The sequence below is a fragment of the Zootoca vivipara genome, chromosome 4 (genome assembly GCF_965207765.1).
Source record: "Zootoca vivipara chromosome 4, rZooViv2.hap1.1, whole genome shotgun sequence".
NCBI classification, from domain to species: domain Eukaryota; kingdom Metazoa; phylum Chordata; class Lepidosauria; order Squamata; family Lacertidae; genus Zootoca; species Zootoca vivipara.
Window position 1 is genome coordinate 6751691 of NC_142587.1, and position 27837 is coordinate 6779527.

At 42.4% G+C, this 27837-nt stretch overlaps 1 protein-coding gene and 1 long non-coding RNA gene across 9 annotated transcripts in view; one reads left to right on the plus strand and one right to left on the minus strand.

Annotated features, from left to right (window-relative positions):
• LOC132591971 (uncharacterized) overlaps positions 1–26458 on the plus strand; it is a 37815-nt gene extending 11357 nt beyond the window's left edge. For 2 of the 7 annotated variants that reach the window (XR_015949443.1, XR_015949441.1), the window contains 2 exons: positions 8362–11726; positions 15184–26458. This is a non-coding gene — a long non-coding RNA (uncharacterized LOC132591971). Of the gene's footprint in view, positions 1–4110; positions 5821–7712; positions 7760–8361; positions 11727–15183 lie in introns of those variants that run through there. The other 5 variants (XR_015949444.1, XR_015949445.1, XR_015949446.1 and 2 more) reach the window with 5 other exon arrangements.
• The window catches only part of PCDH9 (protocadherin 9), a 762177-nt gene continuing 747332 nt past the window's right edge, over positions 12993–27837 (minus strand). For both annotated transcript variants that reach the window (XM_088667463.1, XM_088667462.1), the window contains exon 5: positions 12993–15388. In XM_088667463.1, the coding sequence (XP_088523589.1) occupies positions 15015–15388 (374 nt within the window). In that variant the 3' untranslated portion in view covers positions 12993–15014. The remainder of the gene's footprint in view (positions 15389–27837) is intronic.

Genomic DNA, 27837 nt, shown 5'->3' on the forward strand with positions numbered 1-27837 from the left:
TGCTACCCAAGTGTGTTGTAGATAGAGACTCCTGGACAAGCCACATCTGCATGGCTCACTTCTGTGGCCGATGTACCGGCATAGGAACAACCACCTTGTTGAAATGGAGCCTGTGAAGTATGTAGTCTTGGCCAGAATATTCTCAGTATATCTAGGTTCAGGGGGGAAGCCTTCCAAATTGGTGAATATGAACAAACTTAATAAAATACTCTGAAAACTGAGTTGTAAAAATTAAACTCAAACGTGTTATGCCCCCTGCTCTTTAAAGTGCCTTCCAGCACTCAAAACAAAAGCGATTCAACCGAACATCTGAAATGTTGCTTCCTTGAAGTGTTCAAAAGTATTTTAAACCTATCCAGTGTCAATCTCCTCTTTGCAAGACTCAATGTCAAAATGTTACATAGGGAATAAAGCCCACCATGAAATAAATCAAACAACCAACCCATTGGGGTGGGTAGTGGGTGGGAAGAACCATATCAAAAGCAACCTCAGGCAGGCTAGCTGCACAAACAACTTCCTTGAAAAAGAATTGTAAATCAAAACAATTATAAAAATAGCCTTGATGTGCAAAATCAAGTTCATTAAAAGCAGATGAGGGAGACCGAAACCCATCTCTGTGTGTTTCTGATGCATATACACACACACAAGCCAGAATCGCTCCACTATTTTTTTGACCATCCTCCATTAATTAGTGGGGGGGGGGAGAGAGAGTTGCATTTGAAAATTATCTAAGGGGCAAGAAAATTTCGATGACATTATTCTGGGTGGTTTTTTTGCTTTTGTTGTGCTTTACTTTTGAGGCAGCTGAGAGATTTTGTGAATGTCCTTTACTTCTTTCTGCACCATTACAGGGTGTCTGCATTTCTTTAAATGATGTCCCTGGCTAAACTTTCCTGTATGGATAAGTAGTTGGGGGTGTTTCTGTACTGTGCCCTTGATTGACAGGTGTTCATTTTTAAAAGTGAACTTTTTCAGTTAAAGGCCAATGGAGATGTCATGAGGCAGTCCCCCCCCCGCCCCCCAGTACACCAGTAACCTCTTTGCTTGGTCTGACCCGTATTTGAAGAGGTGCTAGATCATGTCCTAAATTCAGAGGAAGCTGGCCATGTATTAAATTGTATTGAAACCAAAGGGTGATGGTATTATCAGTAAAATATATAAATAAAAATAACACCGTGCAATCAACTCTCAGGCTACATTCAGACTTGGGGTTTATTGCATTGGTTTTACTAGCACTTTCGTCCTGATTTCTAACATTCATTGTACACCGCAGCACCTCTTGTGCCTTTCGGATCATGTTTTGCTAAATTTCATCCACAACAGGATGCATGGTGTGACACAACAATGAATGTATTGCCACTCCCCCACCCTTTCCACACATGCACACTTCTGTTTCCCCATGATTCACCATGCAGCATGCCACCCACAATTTTGTTACATTACCAGTGGACGATTTAGCTATGTCCTTTTTTTTTGCCTTTGGAACCATCCAACATTTGGAAATATGACCATCTTCCCTCAGTAACTGCCTCTACCATGATGAAATAATTGCACTTTCAAACAAAAGCAACGCCTTAGCCAGGTATCCCCAAACTGCGGCCCTCCAGGTGTTTTGGCCCACAACTCCCATGATCCCTAGCTAACAGGACCAGTGATCGGGGAAGATGGGAATTGTAGTCCAAAACATCTGGAGGGCCGAAGTTTGGGGATGCCTGGTCTTAGCAGTTGCAGAAACTGAAAAGTTACAGGTGGGTAGCCGTGTTGGTCTGAGTCGAAGCAAAATAAAAAAATTCCTTCAGTAGCACCTTAAAGACCAACTAAGTTTATATTTTGGTATGAGCTTTCGTGTGCATGCACACTGTGTATCTGAAGAAGTGTGCATGCACACGAAAGCTCATACCAAAATATAAACTTAGTTGGTCTTTAAGGTGCTACTGAAGAAACTGAAAACATATGGTGTCTCTCTTCCCCCCCCCCCCGTCTTTCGGAGAATTAACATAAATAAATAAGCACACAGCCAGGCTCACTTCATTTTGATGTTTTTCTGGTTTGTTGGTCCAGCTCCAGAATATCGAAGCAGGCTTAAGAGCTTTCATTTTGAAAAGGCATTCTTGGAGGCTTCATGATGTTCCCCATGTACCTCTCGAAATGATTGTCCTACTTGAGTGTCAGTGTCAGACTGAATTGTTAATTGCACAGTTGTTCTGAAGCAAAGAGATGTTTTCCTGGATGCTCTCCCTCCCACCTTGGTCTGGAACAGCAAGCTTAGAACTCTCCATAAACAGACACATGACATATTAAAAATGCAGACAAATTCATTTACTTTGGGATTGTTTTTTTTTTAAGGAAACCTATACCAATTAAATCAGTGTTCATGCATGATATGATTTGTCAGCTTGCCAATTTCAGCCTCAGTAATGGTCAGATAATATTTTATGAATGGGTAGTTAAGCAACAAATAACCTCAAGAATCTGGTAAGTAAGATGTTTAAATGACTAGGCTCTGAAGACTGGCTGACTTAAGCGTTCTGCAGTGCAGGGCTGCACAAAAGGATAGTCAGATGCTAAACAGGCCACCCCACCTCAAATAGCTGTGGAGTAGGGGGAATTTCGGCAGGTGTATCTTGCATCTTCTACACAGTTATTAAACATGCAGGAACTTTGTCCTCCTTTGGGCCTATGGCTGCCCTAATAAGAACATAAGAAGAGTCTGCTGAATCAATGGCCAACCCAGATGCCCAAGGGAAACCTCCTTGCAGGACCCGAGTGCAACAGCACTTTCCCCGCTGCTAAGATCGTCTTTAAGTATTTTTGTTGTTGTTGGGCTTGATGTTTAGCAATGTGCTCCTCAAATTCTGCATCACCTGCTGTCGGGCTGCATTCCTTTTGCCAAAGTTTGTGTTCCTCCTCATTCTCATTTGCAGAAGTCTTCTATATCACTATTATTAGAGAGAGAGGGAGGTTTAGTTTTCCACACCAATGGTGAGTTGTACCCAAAATGAGAAAAGTTCCATGGCTAAAGTCCTCATGTTCCTCCAGGCAGTAAATGTTGATGTTATGAGCAGGCACATGGGAATATATATTCAAAACAGCTCTGCTTTTCGCACCAATTTCCATGATGGCTTTTTAGAAAAATGGTTCCCACTTGTGGTATGTGTGGCCATAAAAAGAGGTTTTGTGAAAGGTCTGTTAGGATTCAACCTTATATTGTGGAACTTAGGTTGTTGCCAGGCAGAGTTGCTTCCCTTAGAAACAGACTGCAGGCACTTCAGGTGAACTCAGACAGGAAGAGCTATAGGCATGGCCAAACTTGGCCCTCTAGATGTTTTGGGACTACAGAGACTTGATAGATTGATAGGAAGCCTTCAATTTCCAAAGACTGGACTTAAAACATTCCCCCTGAGGCAGGGTAAAGGGGAGAAGGGTTGAACTTAGTAAAACCCCTGTGATTTTTTATTTTATTTTGGACTGGGGAAAGTCCCCCTGCAAGCTGGAGTCGCGTCCCTGGAGGGATCAGCGAGCCGCCATTATGATGTCACAGTAGGAAGGAATTTGTTTACCTCTTTGAGGTCGGGAACTGTCAGTATTGAAGAGAACGCAAAATATAAGGCTGTGAATAAGAAGTTTAATAAATGCTCTTTTTGTAAATGGACATAAGAGTTTTAAGGTATGAAGAAGAACTGAAAATGCTAGTTTGCAACCAGTTTAGACATAATTTTTGTCTTTGAAGTTTGGAAATACGAACAGCGCCATTTCCTGTTTTGTAATCTGTGCTGTTCCCATGAAATTTGAGACAAGCAAGATGCCAGTAGACGTAATAACATCTGACTTCTCAGATTTTAAAGAGGAATTCCTGAAATTGCTACGGGATCTAAGAAGCGAAGTACATCAGAATACAATACAGATTGGAAAAATAAACCAGAAGTGTGTGGAAATGGAACAAGGACTTAATTTTATCAGAGAGTGTAGGGAAGAAAGATGAACATTCATCAGCCCTGGACAATGCAATTGAATCTAAAGAAGAAGAGGAAGGGGCATGGAACATTGTTCTCCCAGTGAGGGGGGGGGGGGAAGGGGACAAGACCCATGCTTGACTCAAAGGGTTTTTAAAGAAGAACCAGCATGGAATAACGCCCTCCCAGTGAGAGAGGGAGAGCAGGATCCATACTAGGGTCAGAATCTAAGGGGGGGAGGGAATTGGTGAAAGGACTGAAAAGTGGAAAGCTAGGTGGATGGTATCGTGTAACAGTTAGAAAATTGGGGAGACAGCAGGGGATGAAGAAGGAAGTGTGGTGGATAGGCTGTGGCAGAGTGGGAGTGGAGTAATAATGGATGTTATTTTCTGATTGATTAAGATCAGGCTTCCCCAAACTGCGGCCCTCCAGATGTTTTGGCCTACAACTCCCATGATCTCTAGCTAACAGGACCAGTGGTTGGGGAAGATGAGAATTGTAGTCCAAAACATCTGGAGGGCTGAAGTTTGGGGAAGCCTGATTAAGAGGGTCCGAAACTGGAATGACCTATGGAACTGGCTGAATCGTCTGGGAGACCTCGAGTCCAGGGGAGGGGGGGGGGGTGCTGAATCAGATCTAAGTATTTAAATGTTATAGAAGAAGTAATATTTGAATTTATGGATAATTTTTGGGAATAAATTTTAGGCAAAGGGGTGAAATAGAAGATAGATAGTTGGGGATATAATTTTTGATTTGGAATAATTGATGAATTATAGTTAGAGGTAGGTAGCCGTGTCGGTCTGAGTCAGAACAAAATTAAAAAATTCCTTCAGTAGCATCCTTAAAGACCAACTAAGTTTTTATTTTGGTATGAGCTTTCGTGTGCATGCACACTTCTTCAGATACGTTAAGGATAGTTGATGTTTATAGATTAGGAAAGTTGAGAGATAATGAAAAAAATGTGTTAAAATGATTTAAGATATGAAAATTGCTTAAATTGGATGTAAAAATAGACCCAATTGAGGAAGTCTACAATGTCAAGTAAAAATGAAAGATTTGTTGTAATTGATATGTTTTTCTTTTTTATGTTTTATGTTTGTTTTTTGTCTTTTTGTTTTTGTTCTTGTGATTTTTTGTATTTTGTATTGTTTTAAAATGAAAAAAATATTATTGGGGAAAATAGATGATTTGGGACTACAATTCCCATCACCCCTGACAACTGGTCCTGTTAGCTAGGGATGATGGGAGTTGTAGTCCCAAAACATCTGGAGGGGCAAGTTTGGCCATGCCTGGAAGAGCCAGGCTTTCTCCATGAGCTTCAGGCCTGCAGTGGCTTCCATAGCTGCCAAGTTTTCCCTTTTCTCGCGAGGAAGCCTATTCAGCATAAGGGAAAATCCCTTAAAATAAGGGATAACTTGGCAGCTATGGTGGCTTCCTCTTCCCACTCGGAAGCTCCCTGTTCAAGTACTTTTAGGGTTGCCTTATGCCCAGTTTATCCTGGACATTTCCGGGATTCCGAGGGCGAAATCACCATCTGGGGGGATTTTTAAAAATCGGCAAAATTTCAGGGTTTTTGCAAACAGAACCAGGAAGTGTGCACGCAAGTATCACTCTTTCCTTTTCCCTATATCTATGGACGCACCTGCTCTCTGAACAAAGACTTGCTTTGCAAGCAGAGCCAGGAAGTGAGCATGCAAGGATTGCTCTACCCCTTTTCCTTTCTCTATGGTGCATGCTGGGATGGGGCAGATCAGCTGATGCCTGGCTCTCGTGTGAGGTCACGGAAAGCCCCTCTCCTTCTGGTTTCCTTTCATTCCTTTGGCCATTGCATGATTTCAAGGTAGAGGAAAGGCAGGATCTCTCCCTGGTGAGTTGCATTTGGGGCAGCAGAAGATTCTGCAGATGTTTTGGAGGCAGCGCTTCTGGATGGGTGGGAAGGTGGTGGGAAATCCTCCCCTGCCTGTTTAGAACGAGTCTCTCCCTCTCTCTTTCCCTCTCCTCTCCTCTCTCCTCTCATTTTCTCCAATTGATTATCCACCCACCCACTACTGTGAAGTTTTGCAACGCCCCGGGGGAGGGGGCTCCTCTTAAGCTTGCACTCCCCAAAGTGCAAAGTGCCCAGCGTATATTATTATGAAAATCTTCTTATACAATAGTTTAAACAAAACTTTAGTTCCCACATTTTCCCATGGTGAAAGTCATGGTAGAATTGGGGTCCTTGCTTGTGGGATTTGGGAGAAAGTTGCTAGGGTTTTTGACCTTAAGGCAGATTCAAATATCCTTAAAGTGACTTGGTTCATCAGGCAAGGATCACTTAAGTCCTGTGACCAGGTGAAGTTACTCTGGGCTTGAAAGAGCCTTACAAATTAAATTTCAATGAGCCACAGATGATCTTCATCCCATGCTGCTCTCTTAACACAATGCAGAGTGTTGTTGAACTGCAGTCAGCTGCATAGAGTCTGGGGCTGACAAAACAGGCATGCCTTTTGCTTTTCTGCCTCTGTGCAAGTTTTGTTCTGGGGATAAAACAATTGTTTCTCTGCTGCTGTCTCCTGTCCCTTTTCATTTGGCTCTTGGGAATATAATGCCACAAGGTGGTCCGTTAATTATGCATGGTCCCTATCAATAATATAGTGATAACCTCAAATACAGATAGGAGAACTGTCCTAGGATCCCAAGATTAAGCATTCAAAATCTCAGGCCTGGGATATTCCCTTTAGAAAGACTGCACATACTGTACTAAGAACTTTGTACTATAAATAGAATCCAATCTATACAACTTGTCCAAAAAGAAGCCAACCTAGACAAAGCAAAATAAACCATGCCCCTTTAAAATTTAAATCCACAGGTCAGAAAAATGTTTCACATTGTACTTGGAAGTTCTTTGAGGATGGTAAAGGTAAAGGAAAAGGGACCCCTGACCATTAGGTCCAGTCGTGACCGACTCTGGAGTTGCGGCGCTCATCTCGCATTATTGGCCGAGGGAGCCGGCGTATAGCTTCCAGGTCATGTGGCCAGCATGACAAAGCCACTTCTGGCAAACCAGAGCAGCACATGGAAACGCCGTTTACCTTCCCGCTGTAGCGGTACCTATTTATCTACTTGCTCTTTTGACGTGCTTTCGAACTGCTAGGTGGGCAGGAGCTGGGACCGAGCAACGGGAGCTCACCCCGTCACAGGGATTCGAACCGCTGACCTTCTAATCAGCAAGCCCTAGGCTCAGTGGTTTAACCACAGCGCCACCTGGGTCCCTTAGTCTTTGAGGATGAGGACTGCACAATTAACTCAAACATTAGGAAATAAAGCTCATATTTAACGATGTAAAATGTCCTATGAAAATTGGGAGGTGGAGGCAAAATCCAGGGATGAGGAGTCTGCTTCCACATGTCGATGGACTTCATCTTCCATGTTGACTTGTGACAAGGCCTTTTCATTGGTGAATTCCCACTTGTGAAATGCTTTCCCTGGTGAGAGATGTCTGTCTCCCTTGTTACTGACTTTCAGGAGAAATCTAAAGATGTTCCTGATACACCTTGGCCATAGCAACCTTGAAATTAGTAGCTCTGTTGGGGTATGCATATTGCTTTCAAATATTTTAGGATGGTTTTCATTATTATTATTATTTTAAAAAAACCAAACACATGTTTTAGATAGGTTTTTGTTTTATTTTAAAGTATATTGAAGCTTGGCACCCTGGGTTCTTTCGGGAGGAAAGGCAGGAATGATACAAACTTAATTAAATAAATTTTGTTGTTTCAGCTGGAGTGATAGGAGTTGGGAGTCCAGCAACATCAAGAGAACCACAGGTTCCCCATTCTTTCTTAAACTGAAAAAATCTTCTAATGCTAAATGCATACCATGTTAATTGTAGTCATACAATATTTTAGATGTACCAAATCAAAGGAATACATATAGGCAACTCCTTATTTATGCAGGTTTCGCATTCCAAGTATGCATCAGCCACAGGGTTCTGCCCCTTGCAAGGCCAAAAATGGGGAGTCGCCTATATACCACACAAAGTTCTGCTCATTTGAAGGGGTGAGCAATATGTCACACTAGATTTGAGTGTAACATTTGCCCTTTATGTGTGCTGGGTCACATGTCATGCATGCCCTCAAGTTGTAGTAGTTGTTATTCTGTCATAGTTCTTCACTACAAAAAAGTCCCTTACAAAAAATAACAGCCAAAGGCATGGCATAAAAAGAAAAGGACACATTTCAATAAAATCATTACAATGACACAGCAAAGTATTAGCGGTGAGTTGCGATATGAGCTGGATCATTTGCAAATGAAGAACCATACAACTTGTATAAAAGATTAGGGGGGAAATTCTAGCCCACTTCTTGTTTCATTAACTAGTTTCCATGCAATGTAATGTGTTCTTTTTTTCTTTTTCTTTTAAAAAAAGCTTCTACCAAATGTGCCAGCGGATGAAGCACCTATCGCCCCACTTGGTTTCCCTCCCGTATACAGTGGAACAGTCTCGCCTTCCTCTGTGGCCAGCATGGAAATGCAAGTGGGAAAGAAGAGGTAAGGTGGATCTCTTTGTTTCTCTTTGGGTGCCCTTAAAAGATGATTGGACAAACTCATGGAGGATAAAGCTGTCAATGGCTACTGCACTGAAGCAGGAAGGAGGATTATAGGTGGAGAGACTTCTCTTGCTTGAAGGCTTCCCATGGGCATCTGCTTAGACACTGAGAAAACTGGATGCTGGAGTAGATGGCCATTGGCCTGATCCAGGACTCTTTCATTCTTAAGTTCCTCTGCCTTTCCCTTCTGACTGGAGGAAGGGGCTTGCCTTCCTCTATGGTCAGCATGGAAATCAAGCGGGCTGGTGAAGAAAGGACCAAGTGAAGTGTAGCTCCTCTACAAGTCTGTTCACTTTTCTGTGCACGATTCCTTGTTTCCTGTGGCATCCAGGCAAGTCCACATCACAGTGTAGCTGAATGTGAGGTTTGCAATGGGGAGGGTGTTTTGGAGAAGAGAAGGGGGAGGGGGGTACTGTCCCTTCCTTGCCGGAAGTTTCCACACAGAAATTCATTGTAGTAGCAGTTCTTCCTCCCATGCCAGATCTAGATTTACCTTGCAATTGTGGGTCTGGATTCCCTCGTGGAGGAAAGCTGCTCAGACAGAAATTGTAGTGTGAGGAGGGGAACAGCCACTTAGAGAAGGATACCTCCTCAGTTGCACTGTGGGGTGCTTTACAGCAAAGGTAACGGCTGCTCCACCAACCTCAGGCTGCCTGCCTTCTTCTACATCCAACCCAGGTGGTGGCCCTGCCTGTTGGCTTCCTCCTGCTTATTCTCAGTGTTGCCCTCAGTAGGGAGGAGGTTGGGGACAAAACTAGACTTAGTTGACTCTGTCGGTCATTTACTCTGACTTTTGCCTACTCTTGACTTCTCTGCCTTCCCTCAGCTGAGGGTGACATTTCTACATGGGCAACCTTCTGGGGCGACATACCAGTGGAGGGTGGAGCAATGGCACCCGGTGGGTGGAGCAATGTGAGAACAGCGCAAGCAGGAAGCAAAAGGGGGCAAGACCTCAACCACGGGCAATTTATATAGCCCAAGCCATGCCCCCAGACCAACCGCATTGGTGGGTCCAAGGGATGATGCGGCTCAGGACTCTAGTGGCGCCGGGGCTACCCCACCTTGTGCGCGTGGGTCGGGCTTGTTCCCAGCCCGCAAGGTTATCTCCCGGGAACGGAAAATGGCTTTCTCAGAGTTAAGAACAGTTTCCAGCCACGGAAAAGCACCTGAGAAAGATGTTTGGAGCAAGACTAGTGGGAGCTGCAAAGCTAAAAAAGCTGCAAGTCCAGAGCCTGTGGTGCCCCACCCCCGTTGCATCAATATAACAGGGAGGGAGATGGGAGGGGCCCTCTGTTTTGCTAGGAATATGTAGCACAAGTTTCTCTTTCACTGACTTAACCTGCATTTATAGTACAGTACAGCTTTCTTAGTGAATATGTATATGTTCTTAATTTTGAAAATCATCTATCAGTTTGTATACCTGAGAGAGAAGCAAAAACTTATACAGTGGTACCTCTACTTACGAATGACTCGACTTACGAATTTTTCTACTTACAAATGGAGCTCCGTCCGCCATCTTGGATGCGGTTTAGATAGGATTTTTTCTACTTACGAATTTTTAGATAGGGTTGCTTCAACTTATGAATTTTTTCTCCCAATGCATTCCTATGGGATTCAACTTACAAATTTTTCCGACTTACAAATGTGCGTTCGGAACGCATTAAATTCGTAAGTAGAGGTACCACTGTACTCTTGACAAAATAAAATGGAGTTTTGATATTTATTTATTTATGTTACTGTTATCTTTTTCAGTTGGAGAAAGTAATCCATAATAATAATAATAATAATAATAATAATAATAATAATAATATACCCCACCCATCTGACTGGGTTTCCTTAACCACAAAAAAAGTCTATTGCAGTTTCTATTTTCCTATCAGTTTGCAAAATTCTGCCGACTTCTGAGGGGAGGAAGAGGCCCTTGTGTTCGTTCCCCTGCCTGCTGAGAGGCAGCTCCTGGAAGTGACAAGAGCAAAGCCTCGAGATACAGCCAAGCAGGCTCACTGTTAATCACCCCTTAATGCCTGGCTCTGGTTCATGTGATCCTAACAAGCATTTGAATGCTCCCTTGGGCTGATCTGCATGTTCATCCTCTGCCGGGGGAGGAACACTGCCCTTTCTCTGCCACATTGTTGAATTCCTGTCAGGATGTAAACTAAGGGCTTATTTAGAGATATATGGGATTTACCCAGCAGTGTCGGGATGCCAGAGGGACTGCGCCAGCCTATTGGCTGGAAATGAAGGTGTATTCACCGAGCACGTATATAGGGCCAACTGCAGATCCTATTGAAGTCCGTGGCACAATTCCCACTGCCTTTAATTGGATTTAGATCAAGTTCTTTGCGAGCTCCCATATTAAAGCTGATCTCTAAATGCTTTTTCTTAATGAACAGAATTTATTCAGAAGCTCTTCTCAAGGTTTAAGATTACCAGCAAACAACCTTCCAAGTAAACTGAATGGTTTATTTTAAAGAAGAAAATATTCTCTTTCATCTTCCATTCAGGATGTGAGTTGGTTTGCAACATTACTCATCCTGGTTCTCTTGAGTGATTCTTGGGCCTGAATGGAGAAAAAAGTGTGGTTTCAGGGAGCCAATCTCAAAATACAATGAAACTGTTCCTGGACTTCAGAGTTTGAATGCTGATATAGTACAAAGTATATAGTACAAAGAAAGCTGGTTAAGTGTAGATAACACCTGGTATGAAGGAAGACCTAAGCTAGATGTCTCCCTGATAGCTACATTTCTATGTGCAGAGAATTGTGGGTATGCAGTTGTCCCTGCACTCATAATTAGTCTTCCACATGTTCTGCTGTTAGTGTAGACTCATCCTCAAACAACAACACCAACTCCCAACAACTGCTTTCCCAAAGACCAATACAGAACCAGGTGTCTCTCCCTTCAAATCCTCCTTTAAACCAATTTCCCCCATGAATACTTTATGAGAAACACATACCTGAGTCTTTATTCACAATAAATTCTACATATATGCAACTGTATTGACTCAGTGATAATGATGATGCTTATTAATAGACATTAATGTGTTCTAGCTCCAAGTCTTGTCAGGCAGCCAAGTTCCCACAACAGTTCTGTATGTGTATCCAGCTGCAAAAACGACTTAGGATTTGAAAAGCCATTGCGTTGAAGAGCGCTTTCTATTTGTTATCCTGTTCCATCGGTGTCAGGTATTTGCCCATTCTGTTTCCATGATCAGTTGATGGTACGTATTATGGTATGTGATCGAGTGATCAGTACAATCATTCTACAAATGCATGTACTAATATGGGTAGCATTGCTTCTACTCTTAGATGCTGTCAAGGGAAAACATGGGGGGAATCACCTGAATACACACTGCCATGAATACATCATATTATTTTGTTCTACCAACAGTAATTGTCACCATGTGTTTGATTTTTGTGTGTGCCTGTGTGTGCTCACATATAATAGATAACCAAACTATGATCAAATTTTAATATTTTTGTCCTGGCTTATTGATGCTCCTCAGCATATGGTACTCAAAGTATTCCACTTCAGAGCGTAAGGGACAATCAAATGAACATGATACGTAGAAGGAAAACAATTTAATAACAGGTTGCCAAGAATCAGATAATAATTCATGTCAGATAACAAAAGCATTCTTTAGTCAGTCGTGTGGCATTAACCCCAATATTGTTTCAGAAGCCTGGCAACTGTAAAAAGGTAATAAGGAGGGTGGAAAACCTAACAAAAATAGTCATTTGGAAGGTTCTGCTCAGGCAAAATAGGTGTATGAATTTCAAGAGAAGCTAAAAGGATTTCTGTTGCGATAGGGGGCATGTGGGTGGTGTGTAATGTGTCTCTAAATTGCCACCAATTTTATACCTAAAATGGACCAGGTGAGACATTTGTAGAAATTTCTAGAAAGTTAACCTAATATTTATAAGGTTCATGAAAATTTTGACAGGGAGCATAAATGTTTCACATCTCCCTACCATGCAAATCGACTATGGCTAAAGTGACCCATAATTTGTTGGGAGGAAGGATTTGGAAATGGGTGAATGGAGCACCATCACCAATTTTCCCCTCACCAACACCGACAGGTTGCCTGTAGTAACACCTCCAGGCAGGCAGGCAGAACGTTCAAATAGAAAAAAGAAGATTGGGAAGGGAGGGAGGACTGAGAAGGCAGGCAAGTTCACAGTACCCATTTGACACCCACAATGTTCTGGCAAAGCGAAAGAGAGGCTCAGTTCGTCCTGGTCAGCAACTTCTGCCTGGTACATCTTTTTAAATATTGCCTTCCCCTATAGCCTGAGCCATTGCCATCATTTTCTTTAGCTGCCACACTTCAGGTCAAGATTTCTTCACTTCCTGCTTGTTTCCTCTGGCTGCGCCATAGAGATTCCCCCCCCCCTTTCCTTTAATAAGGAAAATCTTAAGAAGGCATCAGGCCAAGAACTCCCACAAGACAATCAGGAATTCAGAACATTTATTGCAAGAGCTGAATAACTGTAAATAACGTTGAACTGGCAAAGCAGTAACAAGGATAACTGTTTAGATATTTATTCGGTCAAAGTCATCAAACACCCCTCACAAACTGACATAAGTACTGCAATAAGCAATGCACCCCTAACCCATTTTATGCTTGTATATTGTGGAGGAAAGAAAATGTGAACTGCTATATACAAAATAACTTCAGTTAGTTTTGGTAAGAACAAATTAACCATCAATATTAGCTACCTTTATTTTTCTGTGTGTTTATTTTAAGACTGATGTTTAACTGTGGAATAAGATAAATTTTTCTTTTGTACTTTAAGGACTCCCCCCCGCCCATGTTGCATGCTATTTGTTTAAATTGTCTGTCATGCCTTAAGAAAAAAACGCCTAAGAATGTTCAGATTAGGATTTATTAGACGTGCAACTGAGATCTTATTAACATTAGGAGTCACTTTGCTGGTTTGATTCAAGTGACGCAACACTGGTACCTGCCAGGCATTGACCAACTATGGTAACAAACAGTTAAACAGCAAGAATTAGAGATTGAACCCTTTCATTTCCCCCAACTAGCCTACCAGGAGAATGCTTGGTTACATCATGAAGGCACGACACATTAAATATTTTGTGGCTATGATCTAAAAACACTTGTGTTACTACAACATCAATGCAGATGAAGATCAACACAACCGCTGCCATTTGAGCAATACAAACTGTCTTAGGTATAGACACACACAGCCCAATTGTTTTAAAAAAGCAATGGTTAGATATGGATTTACTGGGTACAAAATAACTCAAGAAGTGTTCCCGCACAAGCGCCATTGATATGAATGGGCACTTAGGCATCTCCCATTCAGTTCGCTGGGGCTCATATTTTGGAACCACTCAGCAGATTGTTCCCCTTATCCTCCACCTAATTTTGACTAATATCACTCTCTAGCGTGATTGCAGCCAATGTCCATTCAGCTGCTATCATGGTTAGTGTTTTCTTTTTCTCCCCTTTGCTTTGCAAATCAGAAAAACAACAAAAAGAATAGTGGCTAAAATCTCAAAGCCCTTACTTCAAGTGTTATTTCGGAATTGGCAAATAGTTTGTTGGCAATTTTTTGTCATAATAATAGTAAAATAAAATGTTTCCCTCCCCTCCCTCTTTTCCTCAGTTTTTAACACAAGTGTTTTGAGCTCCTTGGAACATTGTGTGTCAGACAGACTACTAACACAGAAACACCATCACCAAAAGAAACAAAATAATAATAAAAAAACAACAGGAAGCAAATGAAATAAAGTAGGAAAAAAGCAACTGTGGAACACAGAATTATGCTACAGTATTTTTTTTAGGTGACCGTTATAAGTACACAAAAGTTATTAATAATAATTGATTCTATTTACAAGTACTTGAACACTGATTGACTTAACAAGTGTCCACTAACGTTGTTAATAGCACAGTAGGTTTAATGTTTGCAATTTTTAGTTGTTTTGTTTCAGTAAAGATGTCAAGTATAGCAGTCCCAGCACAAGATCAATGGTAACAATAACACAATTTCCTAATTGGATATGCTTTCTAAGAATTGCAATCCACCGTCTCTCTCACACACATACTCTCTCTCTCTCTCTCTCTCCATGTGAATCTTCTACTGTTTGCAGCAGCAAGTCCAGGGTCAAAAAAACAAAGTAACATAAACAAACCCCCACCCATTATCCCAAGCAAATTGAAAAAATTAAGATATTTTGCAAACTGGAGAGATTCTCTGTAAGAGTTTGATTATTTCTATTTAACAAAACCACACAACTAGTAGAAATGCTATTTTGTGTTGCAGTTCCATGGAGCTACCACAAAGTTATGCATATCTCTGCTATGTGACGCATAGTTCTAGAGGTCTACTCAGTACATAAAGCTCTGACACACACACACACACACACACACACACACACACACACACACACACAGAGTATTAGCAAGTCTAACTAGGCTAAAGTCACTGTTCCAAAGAAGCCTTTCCTTATAGCTGGTTCTCCTTCGGACTCTCCACTGGTCCTGATGCTTGTTTATAGGATTTCAAGTTAGCCAAAGGAATGTCAGCCATGGGATTGCCAGGGTTGAAATGGCCTTCCCCCGAGCCAAACTGCTTTCGTTCACTGAACTGGTTTCTGTTGCTGTCTTCTTTCCAGGTTCTGGTCAACGTGTGGCCATTCACCAGTTTGTCTTTCTTAACCCATTCCTTCTGAGGTGCAAAGGTGGAGAGTGGAGACTTTGGCTGCTGGTACGAACCCAAAGAGGGAGGCATCCAACAGTTGTCTGAGTGACCCAGGACCAGGCATTCTTGAGTGCACATCTCAGTAGCTTCAGCTAATCCTCGAGGGCCAAGAGGTCCATCTGTGGTGAGATGTGGGCACAGGCAGCAGACAGAAGGGGTAGGGAGTAGAAGAAAGAGAGAAAGGGGGTGGTTAGATTTTTTTTCTGTCTTTTAATAAAAAAGTGTTACTTATTCATTTAAATATATATGTATACAGTGGTACCTCGGTTTATGAACATAATTGGTTCCGGAAGTCTGTTCATAAACTGAAGCGTTCATAAACTGAAGCGAACTTTCCCATTGAAAGTAATGGAAAGTGGATTAATCTGTTCCAGACAGTCCGTGGAGTACTTAAACTGAAGCGTTCATAAACTGAAGCGAACTTTCCCATTGAAAGTAATGGAAAATGAATTAATCCGTTCCAGATGGGTCCGCAGCATTCATAAACCGAAAATTCATAAACCGAGGTGTTCATAAACCGAGGTTCCACTGTATTGGCTGCCTGACTAGTCTATTCACCTGACTAGGACCATAGGGGTATAAGGTGGGTAATTAACACCAGCAACAACAATTCATAAGCTGTGCAAGCAACTTACAATTATAACAGCAGCACACACAGAAAAAATCCATATGAAATACTTTATACCATACTTTGTCCAGTTCTTCAGCAATAAACCATGAAGGCCCTCAGAACACCAACTAAGCCATGTGGGGCAGCACAGGGAGGGTGAACTTCCTCACCTGGCTTTCCAATGCTGAATGCTATTGCCAGTTCCTGAGAGAGCGAGGAGCTCAATGTAGTACAGCCATGGCAGGTGGAGCCAATCTGATCTGCCTGCCACCGTGCCCTCACCTCTCCGGTTTACTTACCGACCGGGGAAGGCTCCTTCTGTGCATGTCTGGAGTCTCTGGACATGCGCAGAAACATTTTCTGGTGCGGCGGCCATTTTGGAACTGGGCAGAGCATGCTCAAAAGCGACTTTTTTATATAATAATGTTTATTATTTTTTATAGAAACAAGACAAACATAACATACAAAATAAACTCTGTCCCTTCAATTTCCCTCCACCCCCAAGACCACTTCTGCCACCAGTGATACCCATGGGCATTGGGAAACAAAGGGGTCCATTTTAAGCTGGGTTTGACCTCCCCCCTCCCTCCTCCACCATTATCCCCCCCCCCCCCGCCACTGAGAGGACAGAGGCGGAGGATCTCTGAGGTTTGGTTTCCCCCCCAGCTAATTCTACTTAACAATAAAACAACAAATGGAAAAAGAAAGAAAAAACAAGAAAAAAGAAAAAGAAAAAAGAAAAAATATAAATTCCCAAATCTTATTTTCTTAACAATTTGTTTGTGGCTTCCTCGACTCTCTTCCTCCTGGTTTCCCTGACTTCTTTAATTGATTATGGCGGGTTTTCTATTCTAATTCAAAATCTTATTCTTATCATATTAACTTAATCCTCCTCCTTCGTTCATTCTGCTCCCCCTCCGAGTCCCCTCCTGCCACTAGGGTAACCCGAGGGGCTCAGCACTCTAAAGGTTCCATTTTAGTGTCTGGGTTTCCTTCTACCCCCTCCCCCTCCCCCCAGAGCACCCCCTGCCACTGGGTGCAAAGAGTAAAGAGAGGGAGACAGGCAGCTCTCTACCCAAACACCTCTCTACACTCAAAAAATATATAAAAAAACCTCTAAAATATTTCCTCAACCATTCTTCTAATCCCTCCAGAAAAATCCTAACCCTAAACTTTTAAAACACACTCCTTCTCCCCTCCCAATGTCTTTTCCCCCAATTGGATTAGCATTTCCTTTAACAAGCCAAGATTTCAGAAACCGTTATTCACCAACCAAAAAAAGACCTTAAACTAAAGTTTTCACCCCACACCAGTTCTCAAAGCGACTTTTGATGCTGCTCTGCCCAGTTCCAAAATGGCTGCAGCGCGACGGCCATTTTGGAACTGGGTGGAGCAGCATCAAAAGTTGCTTCTGAGCATGCTCCGCCCAGTTCCAAAATGGCGGCAGCGCTACTTCCGGTCTGCTACTTCCGGCCCGGTCCCTTATTTTCCTGGCAGGAACTTGGCAGGTATGGTATAACCACATCAGGATCAGGCAACTGCCCACTAACAGTGTCTCAGTACACTTATCTGACCTACCTAATGGAAAGATTTTCTGGAAGCATGAAAACAGAGAAGACCTTTTTTTAAAAAAAAAATGCATTTCTTTTTATTAGTCACTGTACAAGTCCGTTTTTGAATAATGGCTGCATATTGGTGTGAGCATTTTTTGAGAAAGTGTGAATCGTGTAGGTTTGCATGAAAATGCAAGCAGAACCCAATTTCTCCCACATCCCAACCCATCCTGAATTTCTTGCGTAGGACTGTTAGATAGAACCAGATTCTGTCAAAAGGACCCACACGTCAGCCATCACGTCAATTGGACATACCCAAAATGGTTGCGGCCTGTATGTTCAAAGCGTGAATCTAATGTAAGTAGATCTGACAGATAATGTGTTTCAGCTACAAATGTCGGTTTTTTAATATCAAAACTACAAGGTCCCCCAACCTCCACACATTCATCTGACCTCCTGTGCCAAGCCTAAGGGGTACACATAATATGTACTCTACCTTTAAATATATATATAAATAAATTCAAAGCCTCTCAAGTGGGAACACAATGTTGGATTTTTTTTCAAACTCAAGCAGGAAATCCCAGCCAACCAACAAATTCAGATAATGGGTTCTGGCATACATTACCAGCAGTGCAGACCCATGTCTTTTCTGTGCATGATTCTCAGTGGAGTCAAACTGCGGATGAGTTATTGATCTGACCAGTGTGGATATGGTGAGAAACCAAGGAATGCAAAAGGGACCATCGAAACTGACTTAGCTCTGCATTTTTCAGTGCTATCAATCAACTCACTCACAAGATTCTAAATATATATTTCAGTTGCAAATTACCAACAGCAAAGGCAATTTCTTTAAGGCTATTCTTTTCTCTTGTTCCTAAAGAAACAAAGTTGCTTTCGTTACCGTGTGTACAGACAGTCAATTGTTTCTTGATTAAAATCAAGTGACAGGAAGGTGATAGGAAGGAAATTACTGATTTATTTGGAGCACAAGTTAACTGATAGTCAGGAAGGCTGTAGTCAAAAGTGCTTTAAAGGGCAACCCAAAACAGAGAAGAAGGAAATGCAGAAAGAGGATCTGATCACTGTCACATTAGCAAAAAAAAAAAGAGGGGGGGGGAATGATTTTACGGAATCCAAGTATGGAAACCGGGAGGAGGGGCTGGCAGAAAGGTTGGCAGAAATTGGGGGGTGGGGGAAGTCCCTACATTCGGTAAGCTGCTACCAGATTTATACTACAGTCATACCTTGGTTTAAGTACGCTTCGGTTTGAGTACTTTCAGTTTAAGTACTCCGCGGACCTGTCTGGAACGGATTAATCCACTTTCCATTACTTTCAATGGGAAAGTTCGCTTCAGGTTAAGTACAAGCTTCCGGAACCAATTGTGTACTTAAACCGAGATACCACTGTAGAGCAAATTTGGCCTTTTTATTGAGGGAAACAGACAAGTAATTTCAAGGGAAGCCAGCAATCGTATTTGACCTAATCATACTAAGAATAGCCCCATTAAAATCAATGCACTTAAGTTAGTTAAGACAACATTGGGTTGGCTATCAGGTATAACTTAGATACAACTTCAAATGTGCTTCACTAAATACTAGCAAAAAGTCCCTGGGGATTTGCATGCGGATACACTACTTGGTGATTCTGGTTTGCAGAACCTTCTGCGCAGGATTACACAATTACTGTATTTTAATATTTTGTTGGAAGACACCCAGAGTAGCTAGGGAAGCCCAGCCAGATGGGCCGGGTATAAATATATTATTATTATTACATTATTATTATTATAGCATATCAACAGATGTTCAACAGCACCAAGCATGTTTAAGGAGAAAAAGAGTCATGGCTTTATGTGCCTCGTTTTGCGCTTCCGAGCACAATTCAAAGTGTCGGTGCTGACCTTTAAAGTGCTTAACAGCCTCAGCCTTGTATTCCTGAAGGAGCATTTCCACATACCCCCATCGTTCAGCCCGGACACTGAGGTCTAGCTCTGAAGGCCTTTTAGTGGTTCCCTCACTATGAGAAGTGAGCTTACAAGGAACCAGGCACAGGGCCTTCTCGGCAGTGTCACCCTCCCTGTAGAATGCCCTCTATCAGATGTGAAGGAAATAAACAATAATGACTTTTCATCTGAAGGCAGGCCTGTTCTGGGAAGCTTTCAATGTTTGATGTTTTGTTTTAAAAGCTGCCAAGAATGGCAGAAGCAACCTAGTCAGATAGGCGGGGTACAAGAAATTTATTTTTATTAAATTCACTTGTGTTAAACCCAAGGAATACATGTGGGTATAGCCTGAAGTGAATTATTATAATTATCACTATTATTTATTAAATTTGTATACCACCCTTCATCCAAAGATCCCAGGGCAGTTCACAAGAGAAAAATACAAAACAAGAATATAAAATACATAATAAAATAAAAACAACCCAATAACCTGCCTCCCACAAAAACAAATTAAAGGAAATGTCATTAAAAACATACAATAATTTGGGACTGGAAGTTTCACTTATTTTTTAAAGAGGGTCTAAAATCCTGAGCTTTACTTTTGAATCCCTGAATTTTAATGGGATAATAATAAACAGATCTTTATTTTAAAACTCCTTCCCGGCCTTTCCTCGTGTCTTTGGGTCCTCCTATAATGTGACACAGGTATTTCACAGAGGGAGGAGGAAGCAGCTAGTAAAAGGGAGAATTTCCAGCATATTGTTAACATTTCGAAAGGTTAATCTATAGGTTAAACGCTGATTATTTTCTTTTCTGCTGACAACAGCAATTTGCTTTTAATTGGGTTTTCTCATTTTTTTCTGCCCGAACAATAATACAATCCTATCTTGCTGACCCAAAAGGGAATAGTTTGGCAGGGATTAAATCTTTCAGTGCACAATAAAGAGGAAAGAAGAGGAGGAGGAGGAGGAAGAGGAGGAGGAAGAAGAAAGCCCATCACCCTCATTCATGATAAACTGACACATTTCATGAAATAGACACGGCTCCATTTCAAAGCTTTCAGTGGAATGAATGGAAAGCCTCAGCACCAAACTTTCATGTTCCATGACCTCATCCAGAAGCTAAACAAACTAAACTCAAGTTCAAACACAACTAACATCTATTTTCGTTTGGGCTTTAAATGAGTAATAAGCCGTTTTTAAGTCAGAATGAAAATATGCTTGTGGCCCTTTAAGCCATGTCAAATTAGTCTCTTGAGAGATTTATTTCTCATTTAGTTTGCTTTCCTCAGTAACAGCTCCCGAGAACTAAGGCACTTAATTTTGGTGTAGGGTTTATGCAAGCTTTGCTAGCTGATAAGTTGGTAAAGTTTATATGGGGCTTTGGAACTGTTTGACAGAAGAGCGATTTAAATGCATATTCTTGGCGATGAAATGCATTATCTGCACATATTCTCAGGGATGTGCCTGGAGCAACCCATTTTAAGTAGATGTCTATATTTCTTCACTCCCTGTTCCCCCGTCACTTATAATACTGGGGACATCGAGCCAATATCAGAAACATTTCTTTTGCTAACGCTGTATCAGTGTTAACCCTGGTTAGTGCTAACTCTGCATTGCCTGGCCCCATGCAACAGAGATGCTTAACAGCAGCAACCCCCTTGGTGGCAGATGGGGAATTTTCAGTCCCCCCCCCCATTGCTACAGTTATCGAGGGAAGGGGAAACCTTCAAAATATTGTGTGTGCATCATCTCTGGAATGGGGGGGGGGGGTTGGAGGAAAGATAGTAATATTTTAATTGAAAATAGAAGCACTTGGTATAATAAGGGGGTGTAATTGCTTATATGAGTCCCATTAGAAAGTAAAGCACCATTCTCCAGCCTAAGGGTGCCACTTGTATTTTGTCCTTTTGGATGTGACACATATCACAAAAACATATCCTCCAACATTTCTCCGATTAAAGTAGGGACATCCCATTCCATAATGATAATTTTACTATTTATACCCCACACATCTTACTGGGTTGCCCCAGCCACTCTGGACAGCTTCCAACATATATAAAAACATAATAAAACATTAAACATTAAAAGAACCCTTCCCTATACAGGATTGCCTTCAGACAGCTCGGGAGTCAGATAACTCCATACCCTCCAAAGTTTCTCCAATGAAAGTGGGACATTCCAGGATCAAATCAGAAACCGGGACGGCTTCTCTAAATCAGGGACACCCTGGAAAATAGGGAAACTTTGAGGGTCTGACACAGGTTTCCATAGGATAATTTCTATCTATACATGCATATTTAGAAACAATTGCTGTAATTTCAAAAGAAATTAGTAAATCTTGCCATAGTGGGAAAGACTGGCCTATGTACTTGCTTGATCTACTGTCCAGATGCTGAATTTCATAGAATAATAGAATCACAGAATTGTAGAGTTGGAAGGGACTCTGAGGGTCGTTGAGTCCCATGACCTGTGATGCAGGAATCCTGCCCACAACCTTCCGGGGGGGGGGGGCTTGAATTACCAACATTCTGGTTAACAGCCAGGCACACTGACCCATTGCACAATTTCCAGGTTCCTCTTCAGCCTTAAACCTGACTGGACCCAGCAACTGTTTCAAATCAAGGACACCATGAAACAGAGGACTGATGTCTGAAAAGTAGGGCACGTGGCTCCCTGTCCACTCCATGCCCTGCTGTTTTTCTTTTAAAAAAATCCTTTCATCAAAACTCACAAGTCTTCCAAATAGAGTCAAGTCATACATTAAGCTGTGAATCATCAAGTTTACCCTGGTTTCCAAACGAGTATTGATTCCCCCCACATTACAATACAGATCTACAGGATACAGAATGTGTTGGTTATGTTCTAGGCCAGGCATGGGCCAAACTTGGCCCTCCAGCTGTTTTGGGACTAGACTTCCCATCATCCCTGACCACTGGTCCTGTTAGCTAGGGATGATGGGAGTTGTAGTCCCCAAACAGCTGGAGGGCAAAGTCTGGCCATGCCTGTTCTAGGCTTTATTTCAGAAATTCCTAGGAGCTACAACTGAGAGAAACAGGTTGTCACACACACACACACACACACACACACACACACACACACACGTGTCTCTACCCTGGAACATAACCATGAATCGTCAGCAACACTGCAAGGGCCTTATGGGAACCAAACTTGTTTCAGAGTTACTCAGGCACAAGCCTCGTTGGAGGTAAGAGCAAAGCCATGCACATATGAACCTGCCATGGACGAAGGCAGAGAACTGGTCAGCCTTGGCCATTGCAACCTACTCCAGCTCGCATTCTCAAGCAAGAGTTTTCCCAGTCTTCCTACCAAAGACTTTTTAACTGGTGATACCAGAGACCAGAAGCTAAAACTCCCTTCATGCACAAGAACGTCCTCTGCAACTGACATCTTCCCATCCAGGGTGAGTTCATCCCTTCTGCTCTAATTACACTGCCCCTTCCATCTCAAATCTCTTTCTGGTTGGCACTGTAAGATGAAGTGAGAAATTATGATCATGAGTGGACTAAGTAAGATGAGAAGAGATGCTTTCTGGAATGCACACGGCCTTGTTTTTTGGCTTTGTTTTTTTAATTCCCTTGCACAGAGAAGAAAGCATAATGTTGACTTAATGGTAATTATCTCTTCCCTGCACTGTCACCAAACAATGGCTTTCTCCCAATTTTCTGAAGTTGTTTCATCGCCACATACAATGACACCACTTTAAAGCTGTTCCTGCTGCTTTTAATTTTATAATTACATTAATTTGTTTCCCTTTTCTTCATAAAAACGTCACTGAGATCTCTGCATTGACTTTTTTCCTCCCACAGGCTGAAGTATTTCATTGAATTTCTCCTCCCCTCCCAACATCATCCTTCCCCCCCCCCCACCCTCAAATTATTTGTTCTCCAAACAATCCAGAATAAATCTGGTTATCAGTCTTGGCTGCTTGAATATATAATGACGCAAGTGCTGATAAAACTGTACAAGCCATCTGTCTCCAAATTTAAATATTTTGAAGGCAAACACAGTCGAACATAAGCAAGAACTCCTTAAAATTGCCTTTGTAAATATTTATATCTGATTGTGCTCAAAAATAATGCCTTTTGTTGTTGTGTTTTTATTCTGTTAATAGCTGTCAGGCAGCCTCACATTCATGTTGCCTCAAAAGCAGGCAGGTGGAAGACAAGAGAATAATCTGTGCCAGTCAAGTGCCTGCTCTTTCCTAATGGTGGAAATTCTGAGTGGTCTTTTATCTCATTTTATTATACCCAGAAGCTAAACTCTTATTCCATTGATTAACTCACTGCCGCAATTAGTGAGTAGCTTCTGGCAAGCTGACCGACCGCATTTCCACCTCCTGCTTCAAAGGCCTTTTGCTCAAAGGCTGGATAATTATCCTTTGACTCAAGAAGAGTCAAGACCTCAACATTACCAGCTATCCCCTGCCCCCAAATAAATCCCACTCATATATATATATATATATATATATATATTTGTGACCGGAAGGTAGCAAAAGTAATTCTTTAATTATTATGAGTTATTTGTATTGGATTAGATTGTTACAAGATAGGTGAACATTGCTGTATACTTGGTCGTTTCTTTAGCTTCTAAACCACCTTGTGTTCAGCAGTATAGGAAGGTGATATTCAAATTAAAAGTGGAAGGATTGTGATGGTGGATATTGGGGACCCACTAGCAGTGTCCTGAAGCAACGCCTAGTCTGAAAATGTTAGCAAACTGGACAAGGACAACGTGCTGGGATTTAAAAATTAAAAATTAAAAAATCAACTTTATTGATTCCAGATCTAGGTTGGACTTTGGGTGTAAATCCCTTTGAGACCCCTGGGTGGAAGGCTGAAGCATGACATGGGTCCTCCGCGTGAGGCAGGTCTACATGTAGGACCCTCCTAAGCCCATCTGCTGCATGCCTTGGATTTTGGACAGAGACCTCCAATTAGACCCCTCTAATAGGGTGCCCTGCTATCGCACTGTTCTGAGGTGGGGGTGAGGTGTTAGACTATGGATTCCAGGCCCAATGCCTATATCTGCCAAAGTAGTGACTATTGCTATGGGGAAGGCAAAACCTCAAACAGGGCTAATCTGTTTGCAGGCAAACTCCTTCCCAGCTCCAAATATGGGAACTAATACAGAACCGCAGCAAAGCAAGTAGCACATAAACATAGGAAGGAAAAGGTTGGAAGACATAATCAACAAGCGGCCCAAGGGGTCGTTTAAATGGCCCATGAGCTGCCCCCGAACTGAGCTGCCCACTCGGTGAGTCCCCACGTGCAGCACTAAACCAGCGCAGCGGGGAGCGTGGACTTGCTTCCGCAGTGCCGGAAATCACGTATACAAATGCACAGATGCCGAAAATCATGTCTGCACAGACGCCCAAAAATCGTGTCTGCAAAGACGTGATCCGGCCCATGGAGCGATCTCCGCGGGAGTGAACCAGCCAAGGCAAGGTAAACCTTGACGACCCCTGGACTAGAGTGAAGCCTGCTCCACTCCGCTCCACTCTCAAGCCCCAGGTGGATTGGCCAGGGTTCAAATGACTGGATAGCAGAAGTTACACATACAAATAAAAAGGTAAAGGGACCCCTGACCATTATGTCCAGTCGTGACCGACTCTGGGGTTGCGCGCTCATCTCACGGTATTGGCCGAGGGAGCCGGCGTACAGCTTCCAGGTCATGTGGCCAGCATGACAAAGCTGCTTCTGGCAAACCAGAGCAGCACATGGAAACGCCGTTTACCTTCCCACTGTAGCGGTTCCTATTTATCTACTTACATTTTGACGTGCTTTCGAACTGCTAGGTTGGCAGGAGCTGGGACCAAGCAACGGGAGCTCACCCTGTCACAGGGATTCGAACTGCCGACCTTCTGATCAGCAAGCCCTAGGCTCAGTGATTTAACCCACAGCGCCACCTGGGTCCAAATGGTGTGAGGGAAAAAGACTTTGGCAATCCCATCTGCCGTTGAACCCAGTGTGTTTTGACTAGACACATTTTTGGCTTTACGTGCTATCCCCAGAATGTAAGCCCAGCTTAAGTTGAGAGTTGCCTGTATTCCAAACTCTGTTTGGAAGCATTTGGGAGAAGTGGCTGCTGGCTGAGCTGGCAGATGAGTGTTGACCTGTGCTTTGAGGATTGGGCCGTCGGTCACGTGGCCAAGATGAACGGAGATTAGAATATGTGGAAGTTTAGCCCTGCCCTGCCCTGCCCCCACCATGCCTCCTTATGCTGCCTTTAATTCAGTTGTTTTAAGTTCTGCCAGGGTGAGGCATTTATGTTGGCTGAGGCCCAGGAAAGCCCAAGATCTGCAGAAAATCATGTGGGTGGGGTGGGGTGGTAATTCTTAGTAAATGACTGGTGGGCTAAATGCAGTTTGGAGGGTCACAAGTTGTGGCAGCTTGACTCAGCAGAAATCAGGGAGGGGAGGCCTCTAAGTCTAATCCTGCCATCTTGTTTCCTCTCTTCCTCAACTTCATTATTATTATTAATATTTATTCCAGGTCCCATCCTATGTTAAGTAACACCTTGATTAATATGCATGAGAGGCAAAGGCCGAGGGCAAATCCACTAACACCTTTTCCGTACTCCAAATTTAAAAAATACCGCTATAAAAAGAAGTTTAGTATCAGTGTCATGTTCTAGATGCAGGCAGTCACCTTGAAAAAAGTGGCGGAGGAGAAACCAAGCAGGATTCTGCAAAACCTTTTGTTAGCAAATAAATGGGGATTACAGTTTTACACATCTCTCCCACAGATTTTATTCTTCGGTCACATACGAAACGTCAACATTTGGAGATGGAGATGGTCCAAATACAACACACAGGCAGCCAAAGCAGCAGATTCTCTCCCCGGGAGAATATGGTTATTTAGACAGACTTTATAGCTCAAAAAGAACAGATACCAGCACATCTTTGTAAATCCGTACCTTCTCTTTCACGGCGTGGACCTCATCCATCTTTTTAACTGCTGAAGCTACTGCTGAGGAGAACATTACCACAACTAATTCTGTCTTTTCCAAATTAGCATTTTTGTCGCATTCCCCATCTTTTCCAAATAAATTTTTAAAAAATTTATGCAAGGGATTGAAATGAACCTTCTGCATTTGACATATTTGCTAATAAAAGCAGAGCACCCACAGCATTGGATTAATATCCACTTTATTAACACATATTTTCTGTTATTTAGTTGAGATGTTTTAGCCAGCTGCTAGGGAAATGAAATGAATAGAAATTTATTGAGTTTGCTTATGCTTTTTTTGCTGAGAGAAATGCAGAATATTCTAGACTAAACACTCAGAACTATTTGGTCATCCAGTAGATGTACTGAATATTTCTGAATGCTGCAGATGGAAGTTGTGCCGTGCTTCCTTAACTGACTGGAAAAGCTAAGGGGGCAGGTTGGTGGATCCCTGTTCACTCTCTAGAACAGGTGTAGGCAACCTAAGGCCTGGGGGCCGGATGGGGCCCAATCGTCTTCTCAATCCATGGAGAAAGAGATCCAACACTTTCTAGGCCCCTAAGATAAGCATATTGTTAGTCTGTTCCCCCACATCTCGGAATCATTCTTTAAGGCAGGGTTGGCTAATCCCTGGTCCAGCCAGATGATTTTTCTTGGCCTTCAGAGACCCCAACTATTTGGTTGCAGCATAAAATATCCCCGCCCCCCACCAACTACGTTGGGTACTCTGCTGTTATATGCTGGGCTGCATAGGTTTCTGCTTCAAGGGAGTGGGATGGAGAGAGGATTTAAGTCATGGGAAATTGTTCTGTGATTGCCAACTGGGCTCATAGGTTTAAATCACACTCTCTTCTTGTTGTCGTTGTGCTCTCTCTCTCTCTCTCTCTCTCTCTCTCTCTCTCTCTCTCTGTGTGTGTGTGTGTGTGTGTGAGAGAGAGAGAGAGAGAGAGAGAGAGAGAGAGAGAGAGAGAGAGAGCACTAATTCAGCATCTACAGTTTTTGGCTGGCAAAAATCCTTTAGAGGGAACCTTGAAGGGCAATGAGGCCCTCAGGCTGTAAAAGGTCAATCATCCAGAAAGAAAGAAAGAAAGAAAGAAAGAAAGAAAGAAAGAAAGAAAGAAAGAAAGAAAGAAAGAAACAGAAAGATGGACCCCATATTGTAGTTCTATCGTAGTTGTTCAAACTTCATGAAATGAACTTGATACTTGACCTATTCAAGTAGCACCCCCAGGAAATTCCCAGACTGCAATACCAAGATAAAAAATGGACACAGAACGTTCTGGTCTTCCTTGCCTCACACCAACCACAGTTCTTATTGTAGGCTCACCTGGCAGCAACTTCACTTAAGTTGTATCTGGTGAGTGCCAGTGTAATATATGGTAATATTTAAGAGTGCTAGACAAGGACTGGACAGACCCAAGTTCAAATTCAGATCCGCACTTAGCTAATAAAACTGGTTGTGTGGCTGTGGGCCAGCCACTCCCTCTCAAACTAC